Source organism: Liolophura sinensis, chromosome 11 (assembly GCF_032854445.1).
Source record: "Liolophura sinensis isolate JHLJ2023 chromosome 11, CUHK_Ljap_v2, whole genome shotgun sequence".
Taxonomy (NCBI): Eukaryota; Metazoa; Mollusca; class Polyplacophora; order Chitonida; family Chitonidae; genus Liolophura; species Liolophura sinensis.
In genome coordinates this window covers 30685930-30706995 of record NC_088305.1, presented here as the reverse complement: position 1 = coordinate 30706995, position 21066 = coordinate 30685930, and the positions used below count along the sequence as shown (strand labels likewise).

Here is a 21066-nt window from a genome sequence, read left to right as displayed (position 1 = left end):
CCAAGTAATCCGAAATGACCGTGTTTCATCGCCGAAAGGCCTTTGGGGCTCAATGCCGACACAACCTTAGTAGTGAGGTGGGTAAAAATGTGCCCTTCGGGCACCCAGATGGACAAAAAATTTTTTGATGCTCTCACATCAAATCGAAGCTATGGTACGATTTTTTGGGGTCTGACGCACATTTTCGGAAGCCGTTCTTCCGAACGAAATTTGCCGGGGGCGTCTCTTTTAACTCATCGTGTAGCCGCTGTGGCGCAAAGGCTTTGTATTTGTCTCCGCGGATATTATCCAGTTCCAGAACCCAAGTTTCACCGAAGCGTGTGCTGATCGGCTTAACTCCGGCTATCTTATATATGCCGTCCGGGAGTTCGCGCCACTTCGTCGTCTCTCGCTTCTCGACTTTTGGCTTCTCGTCGAAGTCTTTATCACTCGGCCACTCTGCCACCTTGCTGCTGCTATGCTATGCTTACGTTTGCTTTGCTTGGCTTTGGGGGATACATACATGTTCCGTGTCTTAAAATAGGAATTTGCCTATCTGGGTACCAGATATTAGAGCCTTGGGTCTGTACGGGCATGATACCATCATGTCCAAGCTGGCGGATATCTATTACTCCCCTAGGGGCTACTGGAAGGGACTGGCGGCGATCCCCAAGCTAGCCGCTGCTGCCAAAGTGTCAGAAGATACGGCTCGTGCATGGCTAAAGAAGCAAGCTATCTGGCAGATATACCTCCCCCGCCCGAAGCAAATACCGAGACCTCTGTTCGGCGTCGAAACACCGAATGAAGTTCATCAGGCCGATCTTCTGTTTCTGCCGCACGACCAACCGGGGAGAGGTCGTAAGCTGTACAAGTACGCGCTGACAGTGGTTGACGTCGCTTCGCGCTACAAGGAGGCTGAAGCTCTCGCTACGAAAGATTCAAAAGAGGTTGCGGATGCTTTGGCCCGTATTTACAAGCGCGGCCCTCTTACATGGCCAAAGCTGTTTCAAGTCGACCCGGAGCGTGAATTCATGGGCGCTGTAAGCCTGTTGCTGGCCAAACACGGTGTATCGGTTAGACGTGGGCGGGTGGATGTGCACAGGGATCAAGGCATTGTAGAGCGTTTCAACCGCACTCTGGCTGAGCGGCTCTTTGGGCATCAGTATGCTCAGGAGCTGCGCCTTCCTCCCGGACACCAGTCCACTGAATGGGTCGCTCGGCTGCCCTCTGTTGTCGCAGCTCTCAATAATGAAGTAACCCGCCTCACCGACAAGAAGCCTAAGGATGCAATCAAGGTAAAGGTTGTAACACAAAAGCCCTCTTTGGTGGTTCCAGGTCGCCCCACAGGACTAGATGAGCGCAAAATCCCGTCAGGTGTGGGCGTTCGCTACCTCTACCAGCCAGGCGAACTGGAAGGCGGCCGTCGTCGCGCGACAGACCCTGTATGGTCACTTGAGGTGTACCGGCTGGGGCGCTCTGTCACAAAGCCCAATGAGCCCGTGCTGTATTATCTAGACGATACGTCGGATGGTCCGCAACGGGGCTTCGTCCGTGTAGAATTGCTTATAGTACCTCCTGATACTGAGCTTCCCCCTGATGGGGTCCTACAACGGCGTTAACGCTGCTGCGCCTCTCTTCCGGTTACACTCAAGGCAGGTGAGGCGGAAGTTGTCACGGGTGTGGCCTCTGCTGTTATCTAGCCGGTCAACGGAGAATTGCTGCGTGTCTTTGGGCTGGTAGGCCCACAGGAGCTTGATGTCGCAAGCTGCGCAGAGATTGCCCTGAGCCTCTTTGAGCGTGAGGACGTGGTCGACCTTCAGGTTGAATCCATCTAGCCCTCTAGCTTGATCCTGACGCTTGTAGGCCACTAGCTTCCTCTGAATGGATTGCCGGGTCTGCTGCTCGGTGGGGGCGGGGACTCCGCTGTCCTCTTTTTTCGCCGGCGCCGGCGCATCACCCAACGAACCCTCCTCTGGGGGACTTGCTACCCTATCGAGCTGGCTACCCGTGAGATGGCGAGGTAAGCCAGGTTGGACCACTGGAGGTTGTCATCAACGATCCAGACCTTCTTTGGAGCGTGGATCGTGAGACCCTGGGACGAGTGGACGGTCAATGCATATCCGAGGCGCCAATCTTCGGTCTGTATGGCCCTCCCTGCTGCCTCTATGGTGACGTCCACCACATCGTTGAGAACCAGCTTTTCTCTGATTTCTGTGCCTGGGATGGTGACCTCTATGTTTTGCTTCCGGCTGTCCTTGGGGTGGTACAGCAGGGGCACCGGAGTGTCCTTCCAGCGATCCTGGTGTCGTTGGAATAGGAGCTCCTGCGTTCGGTCACGTACCTTCTGCCTCGAGGTCAAGATAAGATCGCTTGGCTTCCAGGCTTCAATAAACCTCTCCCATCCGAGGCATCCGGGTAGAGCTTTTCGCATCTCCTCGCACTGGTTCCGATCCGACTGTAGACGAATTGCTCGCTTGAGGGCCTTCAACGCCTCGTCTTTGGCTCGGTGATCGTGTTTGACCTCTTCATAGTAGTCTGCTGTCTGTACCAACCAGTTATGTGGCATTTCACCTGCAATCGGTGGCTGTTGGCCTTGATCGCCGCAACAGATAACTTGCACACTCCTATTTTCGAGCCAGTTCAGGAACGTCTCCAGAACAGATTGTGGCACAGTGCACACCTCGTCCCAGATGATAACGCGGGGGACGTATTTCTGGCCCATCCTTTCTGGGGCCCAGTCAGTCTGTCCACTCCAGCGGAAGAAGCTGTGATAAGTCTGGGCTTTGACCCCTCTGGCTCGCATCTCCTTGGCCAACCGGTGAGTCGGCGTGAAGACAAGGGGGTCTCTGCGACGGAAGAGCTCGATAGCGCGTGTCGTTTTTCCACTGCCACCACCACCATTAAGGTAACTCAACTGGTGGCGGGTTAGCGGGTCGGTGTAGCGAGGCGCGGTGGAGTCGGGTGTTTGGCATGTGCGCCGCAAGTACTCTGGTTTGGGTAGATAGGCTGCGTGTTCCTGTGGCATGTACATCTGTTCACCCTTATCGCGCCACTGGGCCGGGGCAACCACGGGAAAGTACGGCTCTCCTGGCAGGCATGCATAACAATTTTCATCTCCACAATCACAGAGCCTTTCCGCCACGTACGCATCAACGTCGTTCAGTTTATGCAGCGCCGCCTTCTGGATATAGATGCTGTCAGTGGCCACTCGGACAGCCTCCCCGGGGCTAAATCTTGAAAGCATGGTGATGAGGTTGATGTGGGCGTAGGCCAGCATGGAAGCCCGCAGATGGGCGTACTGAGGCTGTGAGCTGTCGTAGTACGCGAGGATGTGGCCAAGAGGGCACCTTTGAGGGGCACCCACAAGCGTACCATTTTGTCGGGTGTCACGCACAAGGAAGTCTAGCTCTCCCTGGTCGGTGACCAGCCTTCGCGTCATTCTTTTGCCATCGGCCCTGCTACCCTGCGTGAACTTGCCTATGACTGCACAGGCCTGGTCTCGGCTGTCGGGCATCCAGACGTCGGTCTGTTTCCCAAAGGCAAGGATTGCTTCGCGGATTTTGAGGGTTTTCAAGAGACCGGACTGTTCAAGGTATGCGAGCAGCGGTGTTGGTGCCCAGCCCTTCTCGGCGAAATGCTTCCCAAGCCAGGCGGGGATAACTGAATGGCAGTTATCCGCGAACTCCCACTCGACGACCTCTGCAAAGCCGGTGCCAATGTCTTTTGGGAGAGGACCATTGATGGCTACACGGGTCATGCGGTGGGTTGGGTGCCCGAAACGTTCGAAATACGCCTTGGCTTCGCCTTCTCCCTGGAAGGATGCTGGGTAACAGGCCTTCATGTCGATGCTCACAACCTCTCTCGTGTCGTAGTCCATGGAGTTCCAGAGCCCTCCGTGGCCATGCTCAACACAGGCTTTCTGAACATCGTCGATGAAGCTGGCTGGGGTCGGTTTCCAGCCGTTGCGTTCTTTGGCTATGATGCTAGCCGCATGGTTCTCTCCGAAAGCCCGGTCGGCGAGTTCGGGGTAGCCCAGGGCGCGGCAGATCTGTTGCAGTCGCTCGTGAACTTCCCGCGTCCTGTAGGTGCGGCCGTCCTGGAGAACAAACTGATCGACACTTAGCTGTCTGTCTTGTCCGCCTAGCAGCCACACCGCCAGAGGCTCATCCTGGGTAGCCTCACGGATTGCCTGCCAGACATCTCCCTCGTAGATGTGGACCTCTCGGCTTTCGGGGAAGTGGAGGTCTTTGGACCAGGCGTGGCCGTTGTGGCTGATGAGCTCTATTTTTCTCTTGATACCGTTGCCAACGAATTGGTACTTGCCGCTGTTGTAGATGTCCTCTCCGGCGATATCTCGTAAGATGATTGCCCTCTTGAGGATCTTTTCTGGGGCCGCCACATCACCAACTGTGGCATCGGTTTCATGAACTCTTTCTTCCCATTCCTGTATCTTCCTTCGCCTTTCTTGTGTCAGTCCATGACCTCTCAGTGCGCCTTCGAAGTGCTCCACGACTCTTTGGGCTACGCAGTTGAAGTCACCATCCCTCAGTGGGGCTAAGTTTGCGGGGTCCGGATCCCGGACGGGGTAGAGGCCGTAAGCAACTGCAGTGACTGGGTAGGCATTGTCATAGAACACTCTGTCAATCCCGGTCAGGACACCAGGCTCCGTCTGGCTTGTCACCTCAACGACACCCTGGCCTTTCTTCCTCTCAGTACGGATGGGGTCGAATTTGTCTTCGACGGCCCAGTCCCCTTCTGCCCGCTCTCGGAGGAATTTGACCCTCAGGATGAATTTATCGTCTTTGGGGAGAGCGGCCAGGAGCTGTGCTGCCCTCTCATCTGACATTTTTGCATCCAGAGATAGCCGACCAGCTCCAGCATACATACCATTAGTGATTTTTACGTCACCAATGTCAAGGGGGTCTTCTTCTTCCACTCTCCACGTGGAGAAGACCGCAGTGGCACCATCAACTTCAAACTCGTCCTTGGCGTCGTTAAGAATCTCAACCCACTCGCTAGTTGGGAGCTGTACCGGGTGAGGGACCCGGTGATCCAGGTCTATAAAGGGCTGTTCCTGTTCTGCAGTATACCGGTCGAGGATTCCAGGCCCTTCCCGTGCTATAGCAGATGCCAAGGTCTCTTTCCTTGATTTCGTGAGACCGCTGATATGGGGCTTGCTCTTTCGATTACTCAATTTCTGTTGTGGATGAAACCGTAAACGAGGATTTCGAGCGATGCCCGCTGCATACTTTCTCGCACGTAAAGCAGCGCCGACCTCGGCATCAAGCTGCGCTAGTTCACGACGACGTTGCCCTTTTTTGTGTGGGTTCTCGATATCGCTGCGAATAGCTGGAAGTCTCCCCGTCTTCCGCGCCCGCTTGATTCTCTCTATCCACTCGCGTGTACGGGCCCTGACTATCGCATCGATAAGGTCGCCTTTCTTGAGCTTCGACCTGCCGGGAAGCCCGTAGTTCCTTGCTAAAGCTCGCAGTTCTTTGACTGTTGGCATCTCTTTGAAGTATACCTAATCTACAGCATCTCTCTAATACGAAAACATGGGGGCCCTGGTACGTGCCCCGGCCCGCGGGAAGCAATGTTTCGCGTACACAAATAATTGGGGTAATTGTGCATGTAGGCTGGGCGCGTTTCGCGTACACAAATAATTGGGGTAATTGTGCATGTAGGCCGGGCGAGCGCCATGGGGGATCCGGCCAAGGAGAGCATGGTGGGGGCGCTCTTGCCCCCCCGGGGAGCGCGCCAGGGGGGGTCCGGCCAAGGAGAGCATGGTGGGGGGCGCTCACGTGCCCCACGCCTCCCCCACTGGCTGGTACATTCGCCCTCCCTGCTGCTAGTGTAGAGTTCAGTTTTATTTTCTCTTTTAGTGTTTTTGACAGTTTTCCACTTAAAATAGTCTTAGAGCCCATGTATAGTCTAAAATGTCACACATGCACATGCAATGTGCAAAATGGGCTAAGTTTTGTGTTACTGCCTATGGTTACAATGCTTTTATCATAGCAACGAGGTATTGTTTGTCTACCAATTCTGGTCATGGGCAGTGTAAACAGCTATCAGGCTTATTAGTGGGCAGGTGACACACTTGTCAATCGGTATGGTGGCTCTAGTGTGAAGGAGGACCTTACGTCATTGTTACATCAAAAACTGTTTGAAGCATTGAAATGTTTATAATATTAGTTCAATTAAATTAAATGTTGAGGCCTATTTTTAATCATCCGCTTCATGAGCGGTAGATCTAGGGTCAATCCTAGATCAAGTTGCACCTAAAACCTTAAAAGAGAAAGTTGTAATTTCCTCGCTTTGCATTCAGCATAAAGGGGATAGGTCAATGACTGGTTGACCCGTATCAGTATAATGGTTCAGACGGGGCAGCTTACTTGCCTTTGGTAAGGCATCTCCGTGAAGCAGTACTAAATAAAATAGCGGTGGAAATCTGTGTTGCAACAAGGAGGCACATTACATGCATTCTAAGGATTCCCTCATCATCCTATGACTAAAAAAGTTAAGTACGACGTTAAACCCCAAGCACTTACTCACTCACACTCTTTTCAACAATTTCTGATATTTACCTGCCTCAATGTTTAATCGTTGAATTCATAAACGTGGTTGGTCCATTCCTCCAAAATGGCAGCACATGTTGTTATATGTTATGAACTGAAAAGAGATGGGTCTTTTTGATCAGTTTTTACAATATTTTTCTTGAGATAAAATAACTGACATGACTGGCGCAGGTATTTGTACATTATGATTGTATTCGAGGACTTACCGCTGAGGAAAAGCCCTGCCACAGACTGGCGTTTTTGTATTATCTCCTTTTTCTACCATTTCAGAAATTGTTATTTTATCGTTATTCAAAAAGAGTTGTTTTAAATCTGGCACTCAGCCTCCTGCATTGCCTGTGTGTGACTGGGCAGGGGGTGGAACGAAGGGTAATTTACTGGGAAAGGCAATGTAATACAAAGCATTCAAGCTTGTTGGAGGAATTTTTCTTAGCAGTAAATACTTGCATACATTTTACAACTACATGTATTGGTGACAGTTGTGAATAAAGGCATTATCAATAAACTAACATGCCTTTATTTAAAGATTTCTCAAGGAAAACTTCCCTCTTCATGACACAAAGAAATTGCATCTTTTTTTCGCATTGTAAATCATAGAACATAGAACAGCTTCATTCAAATCAGAGTTGCAATCATGTTCGCAACTACACCCATCAAAATTGGAGGTGGCATTTAGCAATGCCAACAGAAAAGCTGACCATTTGCTCAGTCGGTAGTTTCAAAACATAAAAAAGGGGAGTGCTGCAAACGTAGCCTCATCAAATGAAATGTCGTAAACAGCACGTTTGTTGACTGGACCCCAACTGACAGGTAGGGCCTCCATCTGCGTGGAAACACGATATGGTTTGCAGTGACACACAGACACTCATGTACACGGACCATATTTTGCTGGTGTATGTTAAACCCCAAAAAATGGCAGTAAAAGAAACAATACGCCTGAGGTTGAACACAAATTAATAATTCATCGCTCATGAGGATTATAAATGATAAAATGTTGTAGCTACATGTAGATTTAAGTTTGTTCTTTGAGCGACTTAATTATGTTGACTGATATGTGGAAAATTTTCACTGGATTTCTGCAACTTCAGTTTTGAAGTTTATAATCTGGGCCACACTGATGGCAGAATACAGATTTATTTGAATTTTGAATTGACAAAAACAAATCGGAGATGGCACTTTGTTGCTGCCAGTCATTTTGTTAATTACAAGGGCTGAACAACTGGCATGTTTGTTATGGTCTTGGCTTGGCTAGTCTCAGAAAGGCTGTCAGTAAGTCTTTCCAAAATTTGGTTGACTACTGCTGACTGTTCAGGTTGCGCATAAACTCTAACGCTTTAAGCATGCAACTATGCATTTTCTGAAATAGTGTCATGTTCAGCCTCGCACAGCCTGAACCAATTGAACACAGTCCTAGAAATTTCAAGTCAGTTCACTTTACTTTCTAATTACTTTCATTTTTTTTTTCCTGCAGAAATGGATGCCTTGATTGATGAGAACCCAAATTGGGAACTGGAGCAGGTTCGGGAAACAACGAAACAGGTACAAACAAAATTGTTGAATGGATGGATTGAAGAGGAGCTACGGCGCAATACCAGAGAAATGTTGAGAAAACGTGAGATTACAGCATCAGAAAAACAAGGTACGCATGTTATTGGTACACAGAGAGTGAAGTCAGCGGTACAACGAGGAAAATCCTTGGGATGATCGTACCTGATGTACATGGATAATAGAGGAGTTTTGAGATCAAACTCTTTTGCCAGTAAAGGTAGAAAAGGTCCAGCTGTATCACGTGACCTGTCCAAAATGTTAAGCAAGTAAGTTTTGATCAGATTTAGTATAACACGGGCGTCTGAAAAAAGTGCCATAAAAAGCAATTTAGTCTAGGGATGGTGGAGAAAATTGAGGTGCTGAATGGTTGTGAACTTGAGAAGTTCCTAAAGGAAGGGTTGTCATACATGTGTTTGCCTCTGGAACAAGGTGAGACAGTGATCAAAATTATTGTCAACAAAGGTTGCCAAAGTCACATGACAAAGTAGGAATGTTTTTGTCTTTGACGACAAATGAATTCCAACTGTAAACTCCCCTATTGAGATACTTCTGTGGATTGATATTAACCCTAACCTTAAGGATCAAGATGAGCCTAGTTCTGGAAGCTTCTGTGTCAGTATACTGTGGTTGGGTGTGACATTATTTCATGTATGGTCAGATAAATGGGTCTGAGCTGCTGGGGTTCACCCTTGGAGAGAATCTTACCTGACATGCCTGGACCATCTTCATACTTCCTAGCTAAGCAGTCGTACGTGGGAAGGTTTGCCTGCAACCTGCAGATGGTCGTGGGTTTCTTCCAGGGCTATGCCTGGTTTCCTCCTGATATAAAGCTGGCTGCCGTCCTGCGAGTGAAATACTTTTGAATATGTCACAAAACACCAATCCAATAAATACATGTAAATACAGACTTTCCAGACTTGACACTCCGCATAAAGGTATGAGCCAAGTACCTTATGTCACTATACTAAAACTGGGATGGGCGTTAATACTTTTGTGTCTTTACCGTGCCATTCCTGCGAGTGCAGTGAAGTAGAATCATGTTAAATGTATGTCGGCATTGAGACCAGCCTGCTGCATGATAATGCTGCCATGATAAGACTTAAAATCAATTATTTACAAAGCAGTGTGAAAGGACAAGACAGCACCTGGCTAAAACATATTTCAGCTGAAAGCAGGCTACTCAAGCTACATGTACAACAATAACATCTACAACAAAATGACAGTACTGCACAGCTGGCTGGTGTGATTTGAGGCAGCGATGTTGAGAATTTTATCCAGTCAACCATATTGCTATCAGATAGCACGGCCTAAGCTGTGACATAGCCATTACCCATTCACTCCATTAAGTGACATATGATAACACAGAAATACAGCGTAAGACACCATTTTGAGATCATTTACAACGATTTAGTTACGTGTACCCAAAACACCATTTCACAAAGTCTTGTTGCGCAGGTCTGTATCATTTGCGGGTGACCAGAGATGTGAAAGGAATTGATTTAAAAGCCAGTAAAATTATTGAAAGACTGTGTTCAAGACCAGGTGCTTTCTCTGATTTCCGTGATAACTAGGTCAGCACTGCTTTCATCTTAGAACCCACTGCTACAAAACTGTAGCATAAAATACAGCGACAGTCGAATGCCTAGATCAGGCTCAGTGGCGCTTAAGTTTATTTCCAGTTGTTTCAGTATTGAGTTTGAATCTAGTTGTATGACAATCCTATCGTTTAATAGGGGTCAATGTCATGGGTGCAACCTTTCCTGAGGCTACGACCTGAACCAGGAATACCTCAGCTACATGCATGCACCTGCAGCTAGGCTATTTAAACAGGATCGCTGGAGTTTCGTGTAAATGAGATATTAGACCTCCTGTATCAGCAGTTCAAGCAGTCCAATTCCCGAGAAAACTATTTTTATCACTTTGGCATTCATTACCGAGGCCACAACTTCATCTGCCATAGGCTACTGCTTAAGTACCTTCGACGTTATAGAGCCAGAGTAAACGTGACGTCACCTTGCTCTCGATAATGGAGACGTGCTGAAGCTGTGTCAAGACAAAGTTCCACTAAACTTTTACTGGGTTGAAAAAAAATCTGAAAAAGATATAATGCCAGTTAAAGATACTTTGAATGGTAGTCTTTCAGTTGAGGTAGACATTAGTCAGGTGCTGTCTTTCACTTTAAATCTTCTACAAACACCAAGCCAAAGCTTTTCAATAGTGAATCGAGCTATTAAATCTTGCAAGCTACGTGTAATTTGACATTTTCTATTGAACAGGGTTTATGAGTCGTGAATGTTGGAAGCTTCAGTGATTTTTTTTTTTTTTCAGACCAAATACTTCAGTTACAGAATTGTTTGAAGAAGTTGAAGGAGGATGCTGCTACAAACAAAAATGGTAAGATTTGACTGACCATCTTCTGTATATCTAGGATAGGGTTAAAGCTTATAAAACTTGATATGAGGCATCCATGGCCAACCTGGTTAGCTCGCCAGGTACAATGGGTACAATGACCCAAAAGCCTCTCACCAACGCAGTGACTGAGTTCAAGTCCAGCTCATGTTGGCCTCCTCTACGACCGTAGGTGGGAAGGTCTGCTAACAACATGCAGATACTCGTGGGTTTCCCGAGCCCAGTTTCCTCTCACCATGGTGTTGGCCTCTTGTCATATAAGTGAAATATTCTTGAGTCAAAACATTAATTAAATAAATAAATAAATATAAAACTTGATAGTTTTTTTTTTTTATTCTAAGCTTTAAACCCCTTTATACTTTATTTGAGAGTAATACAGTCATGGCATTCTCATGGTATTTGTGTTGTGAACTTTCTGTATTGTGATCATTTTGCCAGTTCTGGTTCTTCTTAGCTGTCCCTAGCAGTACAGATAGTTCTGTATACAAATGAGCCTTATTGTCAGTACCAGCTGAGATAGCATAGTCGGTAGAGCGTCCACTTTGGAAGGGGTAGATCCAGGGTCAATCCTGGGTCGAGTCCTACCTATGACTTGCCCTCCGTAAGGCATCTCAGTGAAGCAGCATTAAATAAAAGAGTGGTGGAAATCTGTCCTGCAACAAAGAGGCACATTACATGCACTCTACGGATTCCTTTGTCGTCATATGACTGAAAAATTGTCAAGTACGACGTTAAAATACCAAGCACTCACTCACTCACTTATCGTCAGTGTATAACTGATCGAGGTGAAACTCCTTTTGAGGTCAGGCATGAGGTTTTAAGAAATTTATCTCCCATATAAATCTACATTTACTCAAATTAGAATTGTCCAGTGATACATTGAACTGGTATATTGCTTTTAAAAGTGAGAGCATAACTTGTGGTTGTAGAAATTCATGAACGTGAGAAGGAGCTGGATGAGATGATAGAGGGAGTCAGACGTGTGAAACTTCAGGTGGATGACTTCCTGAGGGAGAAGGAGACTATGCAGGAGACAGTAGACACCTTGAAGAAGCGGTTGGAGAGGGAGAGAGAATGTGAGTCAGAGGATCAGTGGTTCAAACCCATGTGCTTGAATCTTTTATTATTTTGACTATCTTCATCAAGTGAAGGGAGAGGGAATGTGAATCAGATCATTGCTCTGCCACATGGTGGGCGGCGATGGTCGACTGTGCCTGGCAGTGCCCGGTACAAGCATTGAGTGCCCAGTGTTAGACACAAAATCTTGATACTGCCTTCGGCCCATCCCGAGAAGTTGTGACTCAGTATGAAATTGTGGCAAATAGACGAAAAATACACTTTCCGACCGTATTTTTCCAAACTAAACGGTCGCCTTGATGACGTATGTGACAAACCTCAGCTCTCAGCGGCAAGTACGAACTTGAATAACTTACCATGAAAATCTACTCCGAGTTCTTTGCTAGTAACAAAGCGATCCAAACAAAAGAAGCAAGCCCTTGAATTTGTCAGGTATTGTTGTCAAACACATTGTACTTCAATGTAGGGAGTGTTCAAGTAAAAATATACAAAAAAAAAAACTTCAACTACAACATTGAATTTACAGGCTAGTCTACACAGTACAGTAGGCCTATTTATTTTGCATCTTACATTTCTACTGATGTATTCCACAGATTTTGTTGTTTTTTTACCTTTTGTGGTTCGGAGCATATTTAGATGAGCCTTTTTTTTTTTTAAATTTTTGAAAAAAATGTGAGGGATGACGCATCCCTTTTCTCTCTCACCCCTCTCCGCTCGCTCATTCCCCACTTGGTACCCACCACTCAACATTGTCTGGGCAGAACCCTACAGATGGTTGGCGGTTCACACCCAAGTCCTGTCACATAGTATTTTGGGCTATTTTTTAATCTTTAATGTTTGGTCTTTAATCCTATATTCTACTGTTCAGTAAGTATTTAATTTTGTTTTTATTTTAAGTTGAAGCTAACATTTTCATGTTCAGTTGCATAAATTATGTATCAGAGTTTTAAAAAGAATGTTATAAAGCCATATTGTGGAACAGGACAGTTGATGGCAGAGCTCTCTGTAACATCGTCCATTGAGACCACTATCATGTGACATAGAGATGACGTACCTATAGGCAGCTTGGGTTCAGGTTTCCTAACAAATGGAACCCGCTGTAAAGATGTTGTATAATCTAGAGCCTACGGCTGAGGTGTAGGATTATCACACTCAGTGCACAAGTCCTAAATCCATACTTCCCTGAAGGTTAACTGTGTAAAGCATGCCTTATTTAATAGCATGTCTAGATTTTGTTTCAGTAGTGCAGAGATGTGGAGTCTTAGGTGTATGGTTCAACCACAAGGCGTGCAAGGTGGGTCAGTCCTCGACCAGGACAGGGAATCAAATTTACATTCATCCACACATTGTTCAAGGGACGTTGATGAAAATTGGCCATTGATGGTCCTTGTAGGTCCATTTGTGCAACTTGTGCTTTCGTTGAAGACTGTTCAGTGTGTGTCTTCCTCCAGTCTATCTGCACGTTACATGTGGAGAAGTTGGTCAAAACCTGGGAAAGAGTGGTGGCTGCTTGGGGCACTTAACTTTCTTCCACCTATGAAACTGTTATGACATAAAACAGTGATCAAGTAAATTAATAAAAATCATGGTTGAATTTTTTTTCAGACCTATCATTGCAAGAAAATGCCACCCAGTCGAAGTTAGTGGAGTTGAGAAAAGGTTTAGATTGGTTCCAACAACGGATGGGTCTGGAGTTCAGAAAAACTCAAGGTATGGGTTGTGGGCAGCCATGTTGATTTAGTGTGACAAAGTTTGCTTTTGTGCAACTTTCTTTTTAATGTTTAATAGTATGTGAAATATTGAAGGAATTTAAGTGAAACTGTTGTAATTTGAGGGTTCCACCATGTTGCATACCATGTTTGTAACGACGGAACTGGAGCTGACTGTGGCACCATAACTCTAGACGAGAGTGGCAGTGATAAAGTGTAACCAGTGTCTGGTATCGCTACAACAAATGTAAGACAAAACAAATTGAGCATTAACATTTTATTTCGTCACTTAATGAAAATGAACCATGAATAAAGTCAGTATACCATGTGAATGGTGATGGGTCTTGTTGATGCTGGGACAAAATTGAGGAGAGGAGATAAAAATATCACAGATAACAAACTGTAACAAAATCAGACTCAGACTCAGTTTATTTCAGACATAGATGATACCAATTTATTTTGTGTTTTATTGGAGAGTGAAGACTAAAAAATCCAAAAATGTAATAAAATTGAAAATCGACCTTTTTATTGTCTGATGCAGATGGTTTACATCATTTTCCTATTTTACAAGGCTTGCCTAGCACATGAATGTGTCTTTAATAGAGAGAATTAAAGAGAGACGAGAGAATAGCTAGTACTGTCCACAGTTCCCACAAATTAGATAATTTTTCTGTTTTATTTAGTTTTTTTCCCTCTGATGACATAGATTCATTCTGCCTGTAAAACAATAATTTAAATCGGTGTAGCCTAAACAACGTGTAACAGTTTTATGCATCCCTTTGCCCACTGCCATTTATCACAATTAGCAGGAGACTTGCGTGTACAAAAACTCACCGAACACCAGATCACTAGATCTACTATGTTGCTTGTGTTTCAGATAAGAAGTTTCAGCTAATCTTCACGTGTGTAGACCGGGACGACCCAAAACGCCCTTTCTACTTCTCTGTGGTACAAACACTCACCGAACACCAGATTACTAGATCTACTGTGTTGCTTGTGTTTCAGATAAGAAGTTTCAGTTAATCTTCACATGTGTAGACCGGGACAACCCAAAACGCCCTTTCTACTTCTCTGTGGTACAAAAACTCACCGAACACCAGATCACTAGATCTACTATGTTGCTTGTGTTTCAGATAAGAAGTTTCAGCTAATCTTCACATGTGTAGACCGGGACGACCCAAAACGCCCTTTCTACTTCTCTGTGGTACAAAAACTCACCGAACACCAGATCAATAGATCTACTATGTTGCTTGTGTTTCAGATAAGAAGTTTCAGCTAATCTTCACGTGTGTAGACCGGGACGACCCAAAACGCCCTTTCTACTTCTCTGTGGTACAAAAACTCACCGAACACCAGATCAATAGATCTACTATGTTGCTTGTGTTTCAGATAAGAAGTTTCAGCTAATCTTCACGTGTGTAGACCGGGACGACCCAAAACGCCCTTTCTACTTCTCTGTGGTACAAAAACTCACCGAACACCAGATCACTAGATCTACTATGTTGCTTGTGTTACAGATAAGAAGTTTCAGCTAATCTTCACATGTGTAGACCGGGACGACCCAAAACGCCCTTTCTACTTCTCTGTGGTACAAAAACTCACCGAACACCAGATCAATAGATCTACTATGTTGCTTGTGTTTCAGATAAGAAGTTTCAGCTAATCTTCACGTGTGTAGACCGGGACGACCCAAAACGCCCTTTCTACTTCTCTGTGGTACAAAAACTCACCGAACACCAGATCACTAGATCTACTATGTTGCTTGTGTTACAGATAAGAAGTTTCAGCTAATCTTCACATGTGTAGACCGGGACGACCCAAAACGCCCTTTCTACTTCTCTGTGGTACAAAAACTCACCGAACACCAGATTACTAGATCTACTATGTCGCTTGTGTTTCAGATAAGAAGTTTCAGCTAATCTTCACATGTGTAGACCGGGACGACCCAAAACGCCCTTTCTACTTCTCTGTGGTACAAAAACTCACCGAACACCAGATCACTAGATCTACTATGTTGCTTGTGTTTCAGATAAGAAGTTTCAGCTAATCTTCACGTGTGTAGACCGGGACGACCCAAAACGCCCTTTCTACTTCTCTGTGGTACAAACACTCACCGAACACCAGATTACTAGATCTACTGTGTTGCTTGTGTTTCAGATAAGAAGTTTCAGCTAATCTTCACGTGTGTAGACCGGGACGACCCAAAACGCCCTTTCTACTTCTCTGTGGTACAAAAACTCACCGAACACCAGATCACTAGATCTACTATGTTGCTTGTGTTTCAGATAAGAAGTTTCAGCTAATCTTCACATGTGTAGACCGGGACGACCCAAAACGCCCTTTCTACTTCTCTGTGGTACAAACACCCATCGAACACCAGATTACTAGATCTACTATGTTGCTTGTGTTACAGATAAGAAGTTTCAGCTAATCTTCACATGTGTAGACCGGGATGACCCAAAACGCCCTTTCTACTTCTCTGTGGTACAAACACCCACCGAACACCAGATCACTAGATCTACTATGTTGCTTGTGTTTCAGATAAGAAGTTTCAGCTAATCTTCACATGTGTAGACCGGGACGACCCAAAACGCCCTTTCTACTTCTCTGTGGTACAAAAACTCACCGAACACCAGATCACTAGATCTACTATGTTGCTTGTGTTTCAGATAAGAAGTTTCAGCTAATCTTCACGTGTGTAGACCGGGACGACCCAAAACGCCCTTTCTACTTCTCTGTGGTACAAACACTCACCGAACACCAGATTACTAGATCTACTATGTCGCTTGTGTTTCAGATAAGAAGTTTCAGCTAATCTTCACGTGTGTAGACCGGGACGACCCAAAACGCCCTTTCTACTTCTCTGTGGTACAAAAACTCACCGAACACCAGATCACTAGATCTACTATGTTGCTTGTGTTTCAGATAAGAAGTTTCAGCTAATCTTCACATGTGTAGACCGGGACGACCCAAAACGCCCTTTCTACTTCTCTGTGGTACAAACACCCACCGAACACCAGATTACTAGATCTACTATGTTGCTTGTGTTTCAGATAAGAAGTTTCAGCTAATCTTCACATGTGTAGACCGGGACGACCCAAAACGCCCTTTCTACTTCTCTGTGGTACAAACACTCACCGAACACCAGATCACTAGATCTACTATGTTGCTTGTGTTTCAGATAAGAAGTTTCAGCTAATCTTTACATGTGTAGACCGGGACCACCCAAAACGCCCTTTCTACTTCTCTGTGGTACAAAAACTCACCGAACACCAGATCACTAGATCTACTATGTTGCTTGTGTTTCAGATAAGAAGTTTCAGCTAATCTTCACATGTGTAGACCGGGACGACCCAAAACGCCCTTTCTACTTCTCTGTGGTACAAACACCCACCGAACACCAGATTACTAGATCTACTATGTTGCTTGTGTTTCAGATAAGAAGTTTCAGCTAATCTTCACATGTGTAGACCGGGACGACCCAAAACGCCCTTTCTACTTCTCTGTGGTACAAAAACTCACCGAACACCAGATCACTAGATCTACTATGTTGCTTGTGTTACAGATAAGAAGTTTCAGCTAATCTTCACATGTGTAGACCGGGACGACCCAAAACGCCCTTTCTACTTCTCTGTGGTACAAACACTCACCGAACACCAGATCACTAGATCTACTATGTTGCTTGTGTTTCAGATAAGAAGTTTCAGCTAATCTTCACGTGTGTAGACCGGGACGACCCAAAACGCCCTTTCTACTTCTCTGTGGTACAAACACCCACCGAACACCAGATCACTAGATCTACTATGTTGCTTGTGTTTCAGATAAGAAGTTTCAGCTAATCTTCACGTGTGTAGACCGGGACGACCCAAAACGCCCTTTCTACTTCTCTGTGGTACAAACACTCACCGAACACCAGATCACTAGATCTACTATGTTGCTTGTGTTACAGATAAGAAGTTTCAGCTAATCTTCACGTGTGTAGACCGGGACGACCCAAAACGCCCTTTCTACTTCTCTGTGGTACAAAAACTCACCGAACACCAGATCACTAGATCTACTATGTTGCTTGTGTTACAGATAAGAAGTTTCAGCTAATCTTCACGTGTGTAGACCGGGACGACCCAAAACGCCCTTTCTACTTCTCTGTGGTACAAACACTCACCGAACACCAGATCACTAGATCTACTATGTTGCTTGTGTTTCAGATAAGAAGTTTCAGCTAATCTTCACGTGTGTAGACCGGGACGACCCAAAACGCCCTTTCTACTTCTCTGTGGTACAAACACCCACCGAACACCAGATCACTAGATCTACTATGTTGCTTGTGTTACAGATAAGAAGTTTCAGCTAATCTTCACGTGTGTAGACCGGGACCACCCAAAACGCCCTTTCTACTTCTCTGTGGTACAAACACCCACCGAACACCAGATTACTAGATCTACTATGTTGCTTGTGTTTCAGATAAGAAGTTTCAGCTAATCTTCACATGTGTAGACCGGGACGACCCAAAACGCCCTTTCTACTTCTCTGTGAAGATTGAAGAGACCGGCGCATATGAAGGTAAGCTCAGTGATATGAGGTCTTCCCAACATGGGTGTGCACCATTTCAGTGACATGAAGGCTCCGCAACTTGGGTGTATACCATTTCATTGACATAGTACACCATTTCACTGTCACAGGACACCATTTCAGTGACATAGTACACCATTTCACTGTCACAGGACACCATTTCACCATTTCACTGTCACAGGACACCATTTCAGTGACATAGTACACCATTTCACTGTCACAGGACACCATTTCAGTGACATGAAGGCTCCGCAACTTGGGTGTATACCATTTCATTGACATAGTACACCATTTCAGTGTCACAGGACACCATTTCAGTGACATAGTACACCATTTCACTGTCAAAGGACACCATTTCATTGACATAGTACACCATTTCACTGTCACAGGACACCATTTCAGTGACATAGTACACCATTTCACTGTCACAGGACACCATTTCAGTGACATGAAGGCTCCGCAACTTGGGTGTATACCATTTCATTGACATAGTACACCATTTCAGTGTCACAGGACACCATTTCAGTGACATAGTACACCATTTCACTGTCACAGGACACCATTTCATTGACATAGTACACCATTTCACTGTCACAGGACACCATTTCAGTGAAATAGTACACCATTTCACTGTCACAGGACACCATTTCAGTGACATGAAGGCTCCGCAGCTTGGGTGTACACCATTTCAGTGACATGAAGGCTCCGCAGCTTGGGTGTACACCATTTCAGTGATATAGTGACATTGACATTGTTGACCCTTTCTGTGACATTGTGCGTCATTTCGCTGATATGGTACTTCAGTTCAGTGACATGGTACACTGTTTCATTGACATTGCTAACCGTTTAAGTGTCATTATTCACTGTTTCATTGACATGGGCTACCGGGATGATCTTGGGTTCCCCACGGGGTCTGCCTGGTTTCCTCCCACCATAATGCTGACCAGCGCCATGTAAGCGAATAATTCTTCAGTACAGCGTTAAACACCAATCAAACAAATAAATAAATAACATGGACCACCGATTCAGTGGCATTGTTCATTCTCATATTATTGACCTTGTGCACAGTGTTGTTCTCATCTACAGGTATGACAGGCGTCGTTTACATTGGACCTTGTTTGTTTCAGTTTCAGATTGTAACCCGCCAATCAAAGACCTAGAGGCCTTAGTAGAAAAGCTAAACCAGACAAATGATTTCCGAAGTTTCATGATAACCATGAGGTCAAGGTTCAAGCAGTTAACATGAGCCAGGTGGAGTTTGTGCTTAGAGTCTTCAAATGTCAACGGAAATTGTTTTCTTCTTATGACGAACACAATGACTTAGTGTAGATATCCATGGTCTCAACTCTGTGGTTCTGAAGTTTGTGTAAATAGATCTATGCATGTACATTTAATCCATTTTATTTGTGAGAAATGATGTGTGTGGGATGTCATGTATCTATCTCACCAATGTTTTATCACATATATGTATTAGACATGTATGTAAAATTTTGTAAATGTTGACAGGCTGTTAGAATACGGACACACCTCCGGAATTTGGGCGTATTGGTTACCATCCAAACAATGGTGTCATGAGACTCTGCTAATCCCGTTTTCCTTTTGCATATGACACCAAAACCATTATTCTTGATTTTCATCACACTACACTGTCAGATGATCAATCTTCATTTTTGCTGGACCTAAAATCCTCATCCTTCGTTTTCAGTACATTTCAAATTTTCATCCTTCGTTTTCAGTAGTCATCAAATCCTCATCCTTCTTTTTCAGTAGTCATCAAATCCTCGTCTTTTTTTTTCATTACACATGAAATCCTCATCCTTCTTTTTCATTACACATCAAATCCTCATCCTTCGTTTTCAGTACACATCAAATCTTCATCCTTCTTTTTCAGTAGTCATCAAATCCTCGTCTTTTTTTTTCATTACACATGAAATCCTCATCCTTCTTTTTCATTACACATCAAATCCTCATCTTTCGTTTTCAGTACACATCAAATCTTCATCCTTCTTTTTCACTACACATCAAATCCTCATCCTTCATTTTCCTTACAAACCAAATCCCCATTGTTCATTTTAGTTACACACCAAATCCCCATCGTTCATTTTCCTTTCCTTCGTTTTATACCCCAAATCGTCATTCTTCATTTTCGTTACACATTATCGAAAATGGTTTCTGTCTCGCTTTTCACACTCAACACTGAGAGCAACCAAACCTTTCTGGTTGGCCAGTGTAAGTGTAAAGCGATGGTGTGGGGTGTCATGTTTCGTGCCTAGGGCATGATACTTCAGTGGCGGCAGAGCTTTGACAGTATAGGCTCGCCCAGCGACAGGGAGACACAGTATGTTATGTACCCGCCCCTCACTGTCATACGACTGAAAGTGGGAAGTAAAACCTGAAACATGCAAACACACAATTACATTACACATCAAATCAGTGTATCCATCATGTTCATTAAATCCAACATTTTATTACAAATTATCAGATATTCAATTTCATCATCCATGGTCAGAGCATATCAAATCCTTTATTGTCATCACGTCTTCCTAATTCATCATCATCACCCATCAAATCTTCAATCATTGTCATCACAAATCCTCATCTATTGTTATGACGTGATCCTCATTCATTGTCATCACACATCAATTCAAATCCTCACCCATTCTCATCATACCTCAAATCCTCATTCATTCTCATCACACATCGATCCCTCATTGTCATCACACATCAAACCTTTCAGTGTTGTCACACATCATATTGTCATTCATTGTCACCACATATCAATTCCTCATTCATTGTCACCACACATCAAGTCCTCATTCATTGTCACCACACATCAAATCCTCATTCATTGCCATCACACATGAAACCTTCAGTGTTGTCACACATCATATTGTCATTCATTGTCACCACACATCAAATCCTCATTCATTGCCATCACACATGAAACCTTCAGTGTTGTCACACGTCATATTGTCATTCATTGTCACCACACATCAAATCTTCATTCATTGTCCTCAGACATCAATCCCTCATTGTCACCACACATCAAAATCCTGATTTATTGTCAGCATATTTCAAGTCCTCATTAATTCAGTATCAAAAATTCACACATCGGAATCCTCACCCATTGACATCACACCCTCATTTATTGTCATCCCACATCAATCCCTCATTGTCATCCCACATCAATCCCTCATTTA

At 44.7% G+C, this 21066-nt stretch overlaps 2 protein-coding genes across 2 annotated transcripts; both read left to right on the top strand.

Annotated features, from left to right (window-relative positions):
• The first annotated feature begins 584 nt into the window (after positions 1-584).
• Positions 585-1598, top strand: LOC135478312 (uncharacterized). Its single transcript, XM_064758588.1, has one exon. It carries the CDS (start codon positions 585-587, stop codon positions 1596-1598), a length of 1014 nt encoding a protein of 337 aa, XP_064614658.1.
• A 3936-nt stretch (positions 1599-5534) lies between these two features.
• LOC135478311 (kinetochore protein Spc25-like) lies at positions 5535-20952 on the top strand. The gene is made up of 7 exons (XM_064758587.1): positions 5535-5598; positions 8026-8193; positions 10431-10496; positions 11441-11587; positions 13194-13298; positions 17759-17857; positions 18994-20952. Exons 1-7 carry the CDS (start codon positions 5535-5537, stop codon positions 19110-19112), a joined length of 768 nt encoding a protein of 255 aa, XP_064614657.1. The 3' UTR covers positions 19113-20952.
• Positions 20953-21066: the final 114 nt, after the last annotated feature.

Excerpts from the sequence above, each read along its gene's own strand:
- LOC135478311 (XM_064758587.1), top strand. The coding sequence starts at position 5,535 with ATGGGGGCCCTGGTACGTGCCCCGGCCCGCGGGAAGCAATGTTTCGCG. Across the intron at positions 5,599-8,025 it reads CGCGTACACAAATAATTGGG|AAATGGATGCCTTGATTGAT; the intron begins GTAATTGTGCAT and ends TTTTTCCTGCAG. Across the intron at positions 11,588-13,193 it reads GTTGGAGAGGGAGAGAGAAT|ACCTATCATTGCAAGAAAAT; the intron begins GTGAGTCAGAGG and ends ATTTTTTTTCAG.
- LOC135478312 (XM_064758588.1), top strand. The coding sequence starts at position 585 with ATGTCCAAGCTGGCGGATATCTATTACTCCCCTAGGGGCTACTGGAAG.